Source organism: Sinocyclocheilus grahami, unplaced genomic scaffold (genome assembly GCF_001515645.1).
Source record: "Sinocyclocheilus grahami isolate Dianchi unplaced genomic scaffold, SAMN03320097.WGS_v1.1 scaffold115.1, whole genome shotgun sequence".
Lineage (NCBI taxonomy): Eukaryota > Metazoa > Chordata > Actinopteri > Cypriniformes > Cyprinidae > Sinocyclocheilus > Sinocyclocheilus grahami.
Window position 1 is genome coordinate 1,358,801 of NW_015505294.1, and position 17,008 is coordinate 1,375,808.

Here is a 17,008-nt window from a genome sequence, read left to right on the forward strand (position 1 = left end):
GGTGGAGCAGACAGTTCAGGAGGCCATGGCAGAACAGGGAGCTCGGGGAGCCATGGTGGAGCAGACAGTTCAGGAGGCCATGGCAGAACAGGGAGCTCGGGGAGCCATGGTGGAGCAGACAGTTCAGGAGGCCATGGCAGAACAGGGAGCTCGGGGAGCCATGGTGGAGCAGACAGTTCAGGAGGCCATGGCAGAACAGCCATCCCTTGCAGAATGTTTTCAAGTTGCTTCCTTCTACTCGCAGATATTATTTGCCTTTATGTAGGACCAATAGATTTTAAAATTTAGATTTTATACCAGCTGCCATCGGTTTTTTAAATTACAAATAATTCTATGTATATTATTAATGGAAGTCATGTTTTTTTTGTGTGTTGTGGTGTTTGTTTGTTGATTGTATATGGTTTACTGCTGGCTGTGAAACAAATTGCCCTCTGGGGATAATAAAATTGACCTTGACCTTGAAGAATGCTTTAAATTGATCAAAAGCGATGATAAAGATCATTTATAATGTCACAAAAGATTTCTATTTCAGATAAATGCTGTACTTCTGAACTTTCTGTTCATCATATAAACCTGAAAAAATTCTACTCCGCTGTTTTCAACATAATAATAATAATAATAAATGTTTTTTGAGCAGCCAATCAGAATATTAGAATGATTTCTAAAGGATCATGTGAGTGGAGTAATGACGCTAAAAATTCAGCTTTGAAATCACAGGAATAAATTACATTTTGAAAAATATATTCAAATAGAAAACATTTATTTTATATAGTAAAAATATTTAAACATTTTTACTGTACTTTGGTTCAAATAAATGCAGGCTTGGTGAGCAGAAGAGACTTTAAAAAAACATAAAAAATCTTACAGTTCAAAAACTTTTGACTGGTAGTGTATATCAACCAAATATTATTTCTTTAATCTATCAGAATAAAAATAAGGACTTTTGTGGAATGTTTGTGCAGTTATTTTAACAAAATTTGTAAGTGTCAGACTTTTGTAATTTTGCAGGTTTTAGTGCATATTGGTTAGTTTTTAGGGCTCAGTGTACCCCAAAAAAACAACAACAATATATATATATATATATTTTTTTTTTTGACCAATCAAATGCTATATAACATAAGAATATCCCTCCCCCTTCTCTTATCCCAGCTTTATCTTAAAAAATATGTCAAAACAGTGAAGAAAAAGACTTTCGTCATGCAGATTCTAAAAAAGTTTTCTGTATTGATGCTCTTGATCAATCAGCTGTGAAATAACCATCCTTAGATCCTGGCGTTGTTGACTTTCCTTGCTTTAAGCATTTGTACATCTATTTCTCACAACACAAGATCAGCAATACACGCTGCACATGTAAATATTATCCACATGGCGGTTTTGGTTTGATTTAATATAAGGAATTTTGCGGTATACTTGCAATCTATCCTGAGGTGTATAATTGAGTCAAATGTATCATGTTATTCTCTGCTGCTTACTCCCGTGTCTCAGACTCTCTCTGAATGCACAGTACACAAGTGCAGCTCTGATGAACAAAGACGGCAGCTGAAGTAATCCACTCTGCATTCACTACCAACCTCCCAAACCTCCCTCTCCTTCTCTCCCTGGACACCGAAACCACTGCCATCAGAATACAGGAGCTTACTGTGAGGGCCACACACCGAGCACTTCTTCATAATACAATATACAAACTGACACCGGTGCTAGTATTGGTTGTACTTCAGAGCTGATTCTTGATTAATATTCCTTCACCGTATTTAATTTGACACAAACAGAAACCAGGCTGTGAGGAATAGAAGTACAGACCATTCAATCAACGTTATCTCATTGGTATTCAAAGGTATTTGTATGTAAACCGTGTTTCAAGCACACATACATTTTTTATAATTTGCACAGACATGTCAACATCATGAACATTAAAGGATTTGGAAGCATTGGTACAGCGGGCTTAAGTTTTAAATGCTGTGATACAATGCTATTGTACATTTATCAACATAAACCTTTGCAAATGTTTCTGTAAAGTTGTACATAAAAGGGTTTATGTTTTATGTGCTGTTGATACAATGCTTTTGTACATGAATGTATTTTTAAACATTTAAATTTGTGCATATGTAAATGGTTTTATGCTTTAAATGTTGTCCACAGGTTGATACGGTACGTTTGGTGACAATATCATGAACATAATACACAATAAACAGCAAAGCATTTGTAAATTATTTTTGTAAAGTTGTACATAAAAGAGTTTATGTTTTAAGCACTGTTGACACAATGCTATTGCATGCTTATCAACAACATCCACATCAAAGGATTTGTAAACATTTGTATGTTTGTAAAGTTGTACATAAACAACAGGGTTTATGTTTTAGATGTGTTGATACAACGACACTTTATGTTTATCAACATGAAATGATTTGTAAACATTTGCGCATCTTTAAAGTTGGTTTTACAACTCAAAGGGTTTACATTTTAGGCTCTAAATATGATGGTGTTTGCCAACAACATCAAATGATTTATAAACATTTGTACATCTCTTAAGATATACAGTGGGTACGGAAAGTATTCAGACCCCCTATATTGCAGCCATTTGCTAAAATCATTTAAGTTAATTTTTTTCCTCATTAATGTACACACAGCACCCCATATTGACAGAAAAACACAGAATTGTTGACATTTTTGCAGATTTATTAAAAAAGAAAAACTGAAATATCACATGGTCCTAAGTATTCAGACCCTTTGCTCAGTATTTAGTAGAAGCACCCTTTTGATCGAATACAGCCATGAGTCTTTTTGGGAAAGAGGCAACAAGTTTTTCACACCTGGATTTGAGGATCCTCTGCCATTCCTCCTTGCAGAGCCTCTCCAGTTCTGTCAGGTTGGATAGTAAACGTTGGTGGACAGCCATTTTTAGGTCTCTCCAGAGATGCTCAATTGGGTTTAAGTCAGGGCACGAAAGTGTTTACATTTTAGGCGCTGTGAACATTGATCAACTATGTCAACATCAAAGTATTTGTAAACATGTATTTCTGTAAAGTTTTACAGATATAAAAGGCAATGCAATGCCGTTTCATGTCCATCTACAACAAATGATTTGTAAAGTGAACATAATACACAATAAACATAAAAGGATTTGTAAATTATTTTTACATTTACATGAAAAGGGTTTCTGTTTTAAGCACTGTTTTGACATCCTCGTCAAAGGATTTGTAAGCATTTGTATGTTTGAAAAGCTGTACATTAAAGGGTTTATATTTTAGATATGTCAATTAGAAGTTCACCAACATAAAACCATTTGTGCTTTCTTTAAAATTGTACATGAAAGAGTTTACATTTTAGGCTCTGTAAATACCATGAAGTTTGACAACATCAACATTAAATCATTTGCAAATATTTGTAAATCCCTAAAGTTATACATACACAAAAGTGTTTACGTTTTAGGTGCTGTCAATGCTTTGCTATTGTACATTAAAGGATTTTTAAACATTTAAATGTATGCATTTGTAAATGGTTTTAGCAAAAATATCATGAACATAATACACAATAAATATAAAAGGATTTGTAAATTGTTTTTGTAAAGTTGTAAATAAAAGGGTTTCTGTTTTAATCACTGTTGACACAATGCTTAATCAGAAACATCCTTGTCAATCGATTTGTAAACATTTGTTTGTTTGAAAAGCTGTACATAAAAAGGTTTACATTTTAGACGTGAAAGAAATTATGCTATTGTACGACTATTGCATGACTGTAAAGTTGTACATACATGAAAGTGTTTACGGTTTAGGCACATTTGATATGATGCTATCGTGCGGTTATCAACATCATGAACATTAAAGGATTTGTAAACATTTGTACATCGCTAAAGTTATGCATTTGTAAAAGGGTTTACATTTTAGATGCGGTCAAGTTCTATGCAATATCATGTACATCAAAAGTTTCATAAACATCTATATGTCTCTGTTGTAAGTACAAGTTTACATTTTAGACACAGACAACAGGCTGCTATTATAGTTTCAGTGCCTATTCGAATGAACAAAAATGTATGTATGCATTTTACATACAAATACCTATGAATATGAATGACATTTTCCTTGTTCACTATATTGTACTGCATAATTTTCACAAATCCACGTTTGAAGTCCACAATGATCTTAGCATTTCAGAGACTTAGTGATCAACACCAGCCACATGATAATGCAATATACAGAATAGATATATACAGTGGGGCAAAAAAGTATTTAGTCAGCCACCAATTGTGCAAGTTCTCCCACTTAAAAAGATGAGAGAGGCCTGTAATTTTCAAAATTAAATTGGGTAAGGTGGCCTGATGCTGAGCTAGAGAGAATGTAATGCAAAAGTTGCATCATGAAGACTTCACCTAAGAAGGCCAAGTCAGCATCTGTGCTGCTTATCCCGGAACAGTTGTGGGCTGGAAGGATGTGGAAAGGGCAAATAGGATCTCACATTCTCCACATGAGTCTGAGGACATGCTGAGCGCCTGACTGCAGAACAGTGTGTGGCTATAAATTACGATATCACACTCCTCCTGCTGCAGAGCAAACACATGGATCTCGAGTGAGATGCGCTGTGGCTTTAGCTGCTGAAGACGACGAGTCAATTAAGAAAATTAATATGCCTTGACTGACCTTGTCAAGAAAGATGTCTTAGGGCCCTATTTTAACGATCTAAGTGCATGGTCTAAAGCGCACGGCGCAGGTGCACTCAGGGTATGTCCGAATCCACTTTTGCTAGTTTAACGATGGGAAAATGGTCGGCGCGCCCTGGCGCATGGTCTAAACGGGTTGTTCCTATTCTCCTAATGAGTAATGGGTGTTTTTTGGGTGTAACGTGCAATAAACCAATCAGAGTCTCATCTCCCATCCCCTTTAAAAGCGCAGTCTATTTTCAGTTCCTCAAAATAGCAATGTGCCAACAATGCGCCTGAACACACCTCTTTTTTTAGACCAGCACGCCCATGGGCCTACAACGCGGTGCAGGACAGGAAAATGAGAACTGCGTCGGGCTGAAACTAGCAAAAACACTTCCACCACGCCTTGCGCCACATGTATGATAGGGCCCTTAATGTGTATCTGTAGGTGATGTCATTTTTTGCTTTATTATTGTTAAATACTTCCCAGTCCTAATCACTCTTGCCAACTCTCGCGAGACAAATAAGCAACCGCAGCTTCAAAAACAAGCCCAAAACAATCCCAATATTTTTTGATAATTTATTATCATCAATATTATTTATAAATTATTTATTACCAATAAATGAGCCTGCAACATATTAAACTGAAACTAGCCTTTTATCTGAAAAGCAAAAACATAAGTCATTTTACAAAAATCAGCAAACTGCAACAAAGCAGGAACAAAACTCATCTCCAATCACCTGTGAGCAGAATAGGATTGGACAGATGGAAAAGGATAAAAACACAAGAGCTTCAAAGGGAAGCTGTAACATAGCCACATATTTATAGCCTACTAAAATATTGGCTATTCGAATCTACTCTTAGTATTAGTATAGGCCTACTTGTTTTTTTACAGCCCGTGATAATGAATACATTACAAAAATATTGTAAAAATTTAAAATTAGGCTACCTTATAAAGGAAAAAAAGTCATCCCACTCCTCTACGTCTACTACTATCATCGCTTGGATTAGCTACAGTGTTTTTTTTGTTTGTTTTTTAAAGAAATTAATACTTCAGCAATACTTCTTTAATAATGATTTGGCAAGGATGCATTAAATTGATCAGACTTGAATTTTTCCAAGTCTTACCATTTCAAATAAATGCTGCTTTTTTCTATTCATCAAAGAATCCTGAAAAAATGCATCATAGTTTCCACAAAAATATTATGTTTTTAACATGGATAGTATGTTATCTCGAGCAGCATATTTAGATTTTTGAAGGATCATGTGACACTGAAGACTGGAGTAATGATGCTGAAAATTCAGCTTTGCATCAGAGAAATAAATTCCACTTTAAAATATATTACAATAGAAAACAGTTCATTTAAATTGTAATACTATTTAACATGTTTTTACTGTCTTTTTAATCAAATAAATGCCTTGGGAAGCATAAGAGAATAAAAAAAAACATTTAAAAAATCTTACTGACCACAAAATTCTGAACAGCAGTGCATCTATTTTTGATTAGTATATTTATGATTATGATACATATTAAATCGCCATATTATGATATGATATATACAGCAGTAACCACAATATATAGTCGTACCTATTTATTAATAGTGAATTTGTGACCTATTTTTGGTAGGACCAGACTTGTTGACAAATCATTGTATAATTCATGTTCGAATAACACAATCTAAAAAATGAGATAAACCAAAAACCTCTCGGACAAATGTAACACAAACAAATCTTCACTCCAAAAAGTATTCAAACGAAATAAAGGGGACAGTAATGTCTAAATACATTGCTTAATGTATAATTAGTGTAGAGTAAACACACACACAAACACAATTTAACACTCTCTCTTGTGCACGATACACACAGCAGTGTTCTCACACTCCACTCCACGTCAGTATAAAGCAGGTAGGATGTAGCTTGCACACTCACTGTGGCTGGCTCATGGTGTGGTGCGCAGCAAACGCTGAACGGACGTCGTCTTTCGACTCTCTCAAATGTGAGCTCTAGTTTGTGCTAGACGGAGGCGACTTCACTCATACCAGACCTGAGAAGAAAACCAGATAAAAATACTCTTTTTAAACACAGTTTAATATAAAGTACTAATTAATATGAAGATTTATTGGCAACTACTGTGTGTGTGTGCGTGCTAAAATTTAAATTCACCACCATGTGTTTATGAACGCATGAACATCTAGTTCAGTTGTGACACAGTTATCCTTGTGGAGCGATGAAATTGTCGCTTATGCAATAAAATCATTGAAGGGAGATATTGGATCTGTTATGAAATCGAATACTCGCTTAACTTCACAGTTTTACCAGTGACCTGTGACTTAAATAAAGTGAAGAAACTGCTACGATTCAGCAATGCTACATACTCCATTTAACAGAATATTTGAAATCTGAACAAGATGTATTGGTATAAACCTGGAGAGGAAACAAATCTCCATTTAGAGGGTGTAAAGGAGTAGTTTATGCCAACATGAAAATCATGATTATAGAAAATTATTTTTTCTTCCCTGAGAATTTCTTTTTAGATATTTTGAAGAATCTTTTCAACAGCCCATAGTGACAAACACTGTCAGGCTCCAAAAATAACAATAACCTATTAAAAAAGCAGCCAGTAGCAATTGTGCGCTATAATCTATGTTTTTTTAAATCATATGATATGTACGAAAGATGATATTTAAGTTGCTAATCTTGCCCCTTCTGTGAGGTATGAAAGTCACAATGAAACCGAAGTAGTGACAGATCTTTTCTTCCGTATTGTGACCTACATTCGAGTGTAACAGATTATCAAGACTAGGTTGTAGGATGGATGGAGGTAGGATCTGAATGCGAGCTTGCAGTCGATTGTTAGAATAAGGTAAAAATCAAGCGTAGCGTTAGTTCTGGCAGGTCACGTTACTCAAGCTCGCATCAGCTGACTCTCAACTGATCCCCATCAACCTATGGGAATACGACACCTATCTAAGTATTCATATATAAGGTCCCGCAGTAGTATCAGCAGTTTTCGCATTGCTCAATAGCTAATTACCCTCCTCCATCCCCAACTCCTCCTCTGTCAGTCGTACACAGGTCAGTGAGACAGGAAGTCTGAATAGATGGAAGTGGGACAAGGTACAGGAGAAAGGGAAAGACGTGAGGGTTCGTTTTAACATTTTTGTTTATAAGAAAGGTGCTGTTTGCCACTCATGTAAATGAAAAAGTAATAAAAGGTAAAAAAAAAACACAAAAAACGCAGGCAGTGTCTTTTCTTACTAGTGTTAAGAAACATTATTCAATTTAATGCTTAACAGATGATTATGTATAGACTATGTCAATATTAAATTTGATAACAAATTTAATTTAAATTATCAGCAGTTAATCACAGGAAGTTCACAAAGTCAAAAGTCTATGCATTTTCACTAGTAGTGGTTAACTGCCTGAAATTATCATTATTTTTTACCGTCCGAGAGCGACCCAACGCTGGTGCTTGATGGTTACCTCATCAAGCAAGGCGATCCATCGACTGATCCAACTTTTGTGTTACGTTTTTGAAAACACAATTGGATCATACTATTTACGCCTATATGTAAAACAACATATTTTACTCCCAGCCAAGCTCATCTCAGCTCCTCCTCTGCTGTCTTCAAATCATGTAGTAATAGGTTACTCTTAAATGCGAGCGTTTCTCAACCTTCAGTGCGTGATGTGTCCACGTCTTCCAGATTGAAACCGATAAATCTAACGAACGAATCATTGGCTCATTGAACTGATTTGAATCAGGCACGTATCACATCAGGGCTCATTTGGAGCTGGTGTGTTGACCACGTGCCCAAAGACCAACAATGGACCTAGTTCGTAGATGCCACTATCAGAAGTTTAGCGGGGAACTTATTCAGACGGAACACATTCAGGCAACATGAAAGCCAAAATACATGGCGATGGAACCATTTCGTGTCATTGTGACGCTCTTCTCCAAGCCACTTACAACCAGATTCTCTTACTCGTCAGGAATGACCAAAACTCAGATGCGCACTGTAATATCGACTATTACATGTGAAAATGGAAGACATATGTCTTTCCCAGGCCTAGAGGAGCTATTGGATGAAGTGGTGCCTTCTGATTAAAGCATGTCAGCACCATGACAGCTCGTGATTTAGTGATGCAATTACCAAAATAACAGCAAACACCGATTAAGCCAATAATTGGTGGAATGCAAGCGAGAAGAAGCAGTGATGAAATGCACGTCTCCAAGGGCTAACCTACCTCGATTTACATCGTTGAAACTTTAATCGTGTCTCTCTGGCCCTTGTGGTTATGATAACGTGTCCCTTGCCGATAATCAGAAGAGGCTTAAAGCGTGAAGGCAGTTTCGCAGTGGTCAAGCATCCGTTCTGCTGCTTCTTTCGCGAATAAAGCGGACGATGAGCAAATGCGAGCCGTAACACGAGCATCATCGCTCAGCGAGGTGATATTATGAGTCCAGACGTCCAGAGAAAGGCATCGTATTCGCGACAGGAGGAGTGCATTGTGTATCTATCGTGTTGTGCTGAGGGCTTCCCCCTTCAAATCACGCCAGGGACTCCGTCTCCATCGTGCCGAAGCCGCGATTCGATTAGACGCGATTCGATTGAAGTATGAACGCCAGCATCGCTCCGTTATGTCGGAGGAGGAGGAGGAGGAGGAGGGGAGGAGGAGGGGGGATTCATTACGTAGAGAAAACGCTTTTCTATTGGTTTTCTGTCCGAGAGATGGCAAATGTTCTTCGGGATAACCTCGCATCCCTCAAAACACCTTAGACACCCCGCTGAGGTGCGAATATTCTCACGCGTTACGCGCGTCTCATTCCCTCACAATTAATACTGCGTGCTGCAAACACGCATCAGTCATGTGCATAACGTCAGGAGCTGTCATGACTGAGCATATGGAGATGGCACAGGTGACATTGAGATGTGAGGAATGCGTTTCAAACATCGATCGGGGATGTGTGTGTGAGAGAGAGATGGAGACCGAGGAAAAAAGAAACAAAACAAAGGTCTTGGCTGCTTCAGACTTTCAGATAAGACTATCATATTAGCCCTTACCAAAAAGTAGTATACTTCAAGTTTATTTTAGTAAGTATACTTAAGTAAAGTTCAAGTATATTTTAAGTATACTTTATGTAGTAAGTATACAAATATCAGTGTACTAGTAGTATACTTGTAAGTGTACTATTTCAATACTCCTTGGGACTAAATTGGCCCACTTTCTAGTATATAAAAGTATACTTTTAAGTATAACAGTAGTAAACTTTAAGTACACAACCAGTTTACAACGTTTTTAGCTTGTACTGCAACTATACTAAAAGTGAACTTATATTAATACTGATAGTTTACTAATTAAATACTTGTAGTAGCATTTTAGTACACTTTGAAGTATAGTCTCAGTAAACTACTAGTTTAGTAGTTTTATACTGCAAGTATACTCGCACGTTTTCTTTAAGGGAACTTTACTTCATACTTTAAGTATACTACTATGTCCCTATTTAGGTATTAATTTGTATATATTTTGTTACATGAATATCTGAACATACAAAACATCAAAAGAACAGGGTATCTGCTTGTAAACAAAAACATTTTATTTTAGCTTCATGCATTCTTTTTTTAAACACTTGAATGTGGATAAGTTTCATAAATAAAAAAATAAAGAAATAAACAACATTTTGAACAAAAAGCTGAAAAAAGACTATGAATTGGATTCAGAATGATAATCAAAACGTTGATAAAGTCGATCAACACCCCAAAGCTTGACCGTTATTATTACCTCTTCATTGGTCGACATTTTATTCCATAATGTTACACAGTTTTGATGCTGTTTTATGTCTGATGATCGTGTTAGAATACATGTGGAAGCATCTGTTGTTTCGGTTTCTTCTTCACTTGTGTTTTTTGGAAATTCTGTACAGAAGATGTGTTAGTACAGTATAACAATGAAAACACGTCCCCTACAGCCTCTACACGCCCCCACGCCCCCTACAGTATAACAATGAAAACACGGATTCTAGGAACACAAGTATAGCTCAAATGTATTTAGACTTTTTCTAAGTATAAGTCAAGTATACTTAAATGTCATTTTAAGTATATTTCTGAGAAGTACAGAAAGCCCATTTCTGAGAAGTACATAAAAAGTAGACTAAAAGTATACCTTCCTATTTTTTAGTTTAAAAGAAGTATACTAATAGCACACTTGAATAAACTTCTTTTTCGTAAGGGTACGACTGTACATCCCATTATGATTCTATCTTATAATAGTAATATAATCAAACCATCACAGTACTGTGCATAATGCTTTCATACCAATGTACATCATTCAACTATAATACTTACCTTACACTATACACTGTAAAGTTTCCATCATTAAAGTGGTGACTTGCAATCGTTCCTGTAAAGAGCTACTTAAAGTAACCCATACAATATGGTTTTGTTGTTATAAATTAATGTATTAGGTTGACTGAGTTTACTTAGGTTTTACCATTTTTAGGTTATCATTTTTTTCGGGTATGAATCATATTACTGGTGTGATAAGTTTTTTAAATTATGTAATTCGGAAAAAATATTTTGATAACACATTTTTAGATTATGCAATTCTGAAAAATGTTTTTTAACTTAATATTTTGTTTTACATATTAAATTGACAGATTTATTAAGTGAACATACTGTTCAAAAGTTTGGAGTGGTAACATTTTTTTTGTTTTTTGAAAAAAGACAATTGCTCAATTGATAAAATAGTATTATTGCAAAATATAATTTAAATGCAAAAGTTTATATATATTTTCATATATATTAACATATAATTTGTCACACGATCCTTCAGAAATCATTCTAATATGCTGATTTGCTGCTCAAGAAATATTTCTTATTATTATCAATGTTGAAAACAGTTGTGCTGCATATCATTTTTGAGGAAACCATGATACATTTTATTTTCAGGATTCTTTGATGAATAGAAAGTTTAAAAAGAACAGAATTGACTTGAAATAGAAATCGTAACATTATACTGTTATTATCATTTACAGTGTGATCAATTTAATGTGTCTTGACTAAACAAAAAAATTCTTTCAAGACAAAATTCGTACTGATTCCAACATTTTGAAAGCTATATTTGCTTTAATGTATTTTTTTTACTTAAAATATTTTTTTTAAACCACAGCTGTTTTTTTTAAGGATTTTGTGGAATATGACAAATAAAACGATCATAAAATTTATCTTTTTCAATGTAAACATATTTCTGTTCTTTTTCATTATTTAAAGTTGTGGTTATTTGGCCTTGGGGCACCGAAACCTCAAAACTATCTCATTCTAACGGTTTTTCGGTGACTCAACATGATGTTGCCTTTTGTCCTTCATGTGCCCTTTAAACGAGGAATGTAAACAAGCGATTAAAGTCTGCAAAGTTCCCATGATTCCATGCATGCCTGAGACGCACACAGAACTTCCCCATTAGCATATCTGGCATACCTGAGTCTGACACCAAACCCAGCCGGCCTACACACAAGAGAGAGCAAAGCAGTCTCACTGAGAACCACACCTGCTCTTAATGCACTTAAAATAACAGTACCACCCCCCACAGTTTCTAGTAATACATATCTGAAGAAACCTAAAGTCTACAATGCAAAAACCCGTCATGACCCAATCTTAAATGTTTGAATCTGCTCAAAATAAACAAGAAAATCCAAAAAGATGGAATAAATATGGTGATTCACTTTTTTGAGCAGCTTTCTTCGTTACAGAAAGTCTTTTTTTGTTGGAAGTTTGTGATGCAATGGCAGGTAATTCCTGTCATCATGTTCTACCGACGCATGATGAGAATCGTTCCATTCACAAATGTGGACAAACAGCAATCACAACATTTCTGAGCTCAAAGGGATCTGCCCACCGCGCTTATGTGACTCTGAACCACACGGTGACGTTTAGCTCAGAAGTTATTTGAGGAAGACGAGGTGACTCACCTGCACTGGCTTTTACCTGCACGGTAAGCCTTCACTGCCATTTCCCTGAAACACAGCATGCCACTAGGATTTCGTATATCTCAGCAAACTTTCAAAAACTCAAGCCTTCGAAAAGTGCATGAAGTCAAGCGCAAAAACGGTAAACAGGTGAGTCCTGAGACAGGCAATTTATGAATTATGCTTTTTGGGGGGAAAAAAATTTAAAGACTGAATGGAATTCTTAGTAATGTTTCATTTAAATATCAACTTGGTCTCAGATGTTTCTCCTAAAAGAAGAAATCTAAATAGACATGAATGAGACATATAGTTTGAGTACAGAGCTATAAAGTTAATGTGGATTTTGATGTCAAATATTTGATTTTGGATTGAAAACCTATAACATTTGACTAGATTTTAGTGTCTTGGCAAATCTGAGCCCAGCTCGAGATCCTGTTGAGATCTCGTCTGAAACTCTAAAGAGACATGTGAGAATAGGATCTTTTTCACGAGAAAAAGAATCTGGGAAGCATGCTTTCCATTTAATATCATTGCTGTCACATGTCACAATTGAGATATAAAATAATTCTCACATTTTTCATTAAATAAAATGTCTTTATATTGCAGAGCCAATACAGTCAACTGAGTGTTTGAAATATATATGATATTATTTTTAACGTGATAACATAATTACAGTAAATTTGAATATATACTATAATTTAACAGTTAATATAAAAATACTTATATACACATGTATACACACATATATATTGACAGATTAATAAAGATTTTAATAATGATGCATACATATTGCATATTTATTCTGTATGAATGTTGAAAGCAACCAATAAACAACTTATCAAAACATATTGTAATCTTTCTGGACAAATGTAAGCTAACCTGACAACATTTATTTTATTCTCAGGTGATCATCAAGTGAATGCTGTCAGCTGAAATTTCCATTACGAGAAGATCCATTTAGTATTTCCCATGATGGCAGGTAATACAAACAGCTAAAAAAAAAACAGGGGAAAATCTTAAAGAATATAAAATACTGTATCATATGCAAATCACACTTGCTGTTGTTTCCGTAATGTGGAATTCTTGAAATGCAAATGCAAATTAAATGCAAAATAAAAAACAAATTGCTCTGCTGATAAAGGTGTGCTAGATAAATGATGCATTTATTTTTTGTTTCCTTTGGGTTTCCTCTTATTATAGAACACGGTGACCCTTGCACTGGGTCAGAAGCCAACTTTTGCATGAATGGAGGAACATGCTTTAAAATACCCTCGGTGTCTACTCCCACATGTGTGTAAGTATCTTCACAAACAGAATATCTATTGTTTGGCCATTTACATTATAGCATACCTATGAAATGCTTTGCTTGAAACCCCTGTCCTGTCCTGTAGCTGCAGTGCCAACTATGAGGGCAGCAGATGTGAGCAGTTCCAGCTGTTCAGTTTCTCACGGGACAGTGAGGAGAAGGGCATGATCGCTGCAGTGGTCATCATTGCCCTCCTCATCCTAGTGGTGCTCGGTTTGGTCATCTTCTACATCTGCAAGTGAGTCACGTGGGCTTTTGACGATGAAGTTTCAGATTCAATACAAGTTTATCAACATTTTAAAGAGACATGCGGTGGATTACCACAGAAAACAATTTAACTCGTCTCTCAGATAATAAAAAGAACTGTCTACTGTAATGCATTTACAACCGGAAGTTGATATAATTAAGTAATATCACAAGAGCAAGATTACTACTTCCTGCAAAGCAGGCATGAGGTTGTGAGGTAATCACAGCCCTGCTTAACTATAAATACTCGCTTTTTTCCCACCTTATTTTAATGTAAAAACGCGGCCATTTGTAACTTGAATGTGCAAGACTTCCGGTGTCATTCTCTTCCAGTTATTTTAGCTGTACAAAAACAGTAGGTTATGCTGCTTTATATTGCAAACTATTTGTTATCATACCATTGAAATGTATTATATTAACCATAAGCGCAAATTTAGTTTTACCGTGTACTGCACGTCTTAGTTATTCTTCTAGTTTGCCTGTTTACTTAGAGCAGCTAATGAAACGGAAGTCTCACACATTCACATTAAATAGCTTCTGTGTTGCAAAGTAAGCTGGATACAACATTTCTGTAAACAGTTAATGTTAATATTTTGGGCACAATATTGCCAGTTGCTTGATCTGTTTTTCCTCCGCCAACGCATTTTGTTCTTAATGAAGGGACAGCAGAATGAAACATTTTTTTAAATCATTTTTTGAAGGAATCGGTTGAATGAATGATTCAGCGTCACTTACAACAGAAGTGAACATGGACGTTTGTGAACTTCAAAACAATCACTGTTTCACAAGTAAAGCCACAAGAAGTAAACAATATAAGAGCTTTTATAATATTAAAATAGTTAGCCTACATTTAGAATTTTAGATCCTTCAAAGATTGGTTCAATTGACTTCCTTTGTAGGCTAATCCTAACCTTTGATAAAAAAAAATGCCATTGAATGTGCTTAACTTGAACCCAGAATATTCTTTTAAAGACTATCAACTTATCGATTAATATCAACTTATGAAATGTTAACATCTTTTTGAACCCCAAACAGTCCCCCAACAGTTCTGGTGAATTATAAATTCTCTTTTCTATTTTTACTATTTTTTCCCAGAATAAAGAGAAACGCCCGGAGTCAACCAAAGCCTGAGGAGTACTGGAGAGTCAAATCAAGCAGTCAGCCGGTGTGACTCCACTTTTGAAACAGATGCATGTGAACTCGACATTGGTGTTTGAAAGAGGCTTTGATGTTGTGGACAACCCCATTATGATTGATGACAACTTTACCTTGTAACATCGCCCCCCCTGTGGAGGTCTTGGACTCAATGTGAAAATTTGTCAAGTGCACGGTAGCTCAACTTGCCAGCTACTCTCAAAATATCTTTCTTAATGTTCATAGATTTTGTAAATAGTTCTGTCAATTAAAACACCTTAATTTTAATATGTAAAAAGGATGCCGATTCTTTACAAGCAAACTGTTTCCATATCAGATGTTCAATGGAAAGCAATACATTTCAAAATGAGCATCCTTAGCATAGATCTGAATTTTAATTAGATATAGAAGAGTTCATAATATAATGGTCACGTGCCATGTACATACATTTTTACACTGTGTTGTTTTTGTTTAGGCTGAAACTTTGTACTCTTTATACTCATTTCTTTTTTATTTCTACTGATTACTGGAATCACTTCACACGGTTGAAATGTTTTACCATTAAATGTAAGTAAAACAACAACATGCTCAATCATTAATACACACCACCGGACTGGACATCATTTCCCTAATCATTTGGAATCATTTTATAAAATATATTGGGACCATATTTAAAGAAGATATTTCAAACCTTTTCAAAATCAAACATGTTCACGTCATATACAGCAAGCATGTTACTATTTCTGCAGTATGTTGACTGTTTACAATATGCACGCTTTCTGTATGTTTAATACCTAGATGAACTACTGTATGTCTAAATTATACAACAGAGAGCACACTTCATGCATAATGTATGCCACAATGAAATGCGATTCCAGTGAGATGAATGAAGCAGATGTATAAATATTAACTAAAGTTTTACCAGTGTTTTCTTCTTACTATTAATTCTGACTGTCAAAAGTTTTAAATATTTAGATAAACTTCAATAAAAACAAAAAAAAAGAATTTAGTAGAATGGTTTATTGAGTTTCCATCTCTTAAATGCTGTAAACAACTGTAAAGACCACCAAACAACCGTGAAGACCATTAAACAACTGTGAAGACCAACAGAAGACCAAGAAGTTGAGAGGGTGAAGAGGGTCTCTGTGTTCAGCTTCTCGTGGGATGGCTGTCTTGGACGATGCTGGGTGGAGTGTATGGTGTCTCTCCACACCATATCTATGGGATTGACCCGAGGCGTCAGGTGGTTTGGTGCCCTCACTTCCCTCAGCGACTTTGACCAGGTGAAGCACTCTTACCATAGCACAGTGAATCTCAACCTTTTGGCGTACCAGACCCCAGTCCAATTCAGAACCATCCTCAAGGACCCCCAGAACAAAATTGGCTCGTATCATTTGTGTCTTTGTGAAGACCAAATGCAGTCAAGTATAATTCAAGTTAGCTTACTTATCCAGTATTTGGCCATATCATCAGCTATATTGGATTTTTCTTTCATGGGAACATGTCATGTCAAAATATACAAAATTTATACAAAAATGTATACTTTATACAGACCCCCTGGCCTTATGTCAAGGACCACTAGGGGTCCATGGACCCCTGGTTGAGAAACACTGCCATAGCGGAATGCTGCTTTATATCTCTCACTGACAGTGAAGATCAATAGTAATGTAACGCTCGGTGGGTGTCGGATGGGGTCCAGTTCAGCTTCTCGCAGGTTGC

At 35.7% G+C, this 17,008-nt stretch overlaps 2 protein-coding genes across 2 annotated transcripts in view; one reads left to right on the top strand and one right to left on the bottom strand.

The window, feature by feature from the left end:
- The window catches only part of LOC107589332 (transmembrane protein 266), an 89,370-nt gene extending 80,098 nt beyond the window's left edge, over positions 1-9,272 (bottom strand). The window contains exons 1-2 of the mRNA XM_016277744.1: positions 8,886-9,272; positions 6,567-6,681 (exon numbers count right to left, since the gene is read on the bottom strand). Of these exons, the coding sequence (XP_016133230.1) occupies positions 6,567-6,580 (14 nt within the window). The 5' untranslated portion in view covers positions 6,581-6,681; positions 8,886-9,272. The remainder of the gene's footprint in view (positions 1-6,566; positions 6,682-8,885) is intronic.
- Positions 9,273-12,657: 3,385 nt separating this feature from the next.
- LOC107589359 (pro-neuregulin-4, membrane-bound isoform-like) lies at positions 12,658-15,558 on the top strand. Its single transcript, XM_016277774.1, has 5 exons — positions 12,658-12,753; positions 13,508-13,582; positions 13,804-13,897; positions 13,995-14,147; positions 15,251-15,558. Exons 2-5 carry the CDS (start codon positions 13,573-13,575, stop codon positions 15,324-15,326), a joined length of 333 nt encoding a protein of 110 aa, XP_016133260.1. The 5' UTR covers positions 12,658-12,753; positions 13,508-13,572; the 3' UTR covers positions 15,327-15,558.
- The last annotated feature ends 1,450 nt before the right edge of the window (positions 15,559-17,008 follow it).

What these genes read in the sequence shown, in the direction of transcription:
- LOC107589359 (XM_016277774.1), top strand. An exon ending in GTGTCTACTCCCACATGTGT is followed by an intron (nt 13,898 to 13,994) that starts GTAAGTATCTTC and finishes CCTGTCCTGTAG; the next exon opens with CTGCAGTGCCAACTATGAGG. An exon ending in GTCATCTTCTACATCTGCAA is followed by an intron (nt 14,148 to 15,250) that starts GTGAGTCACGTG and finishes ATTTTTTCCCAG; the next exon opens with AATAAAGAGAAACGCCCGGA.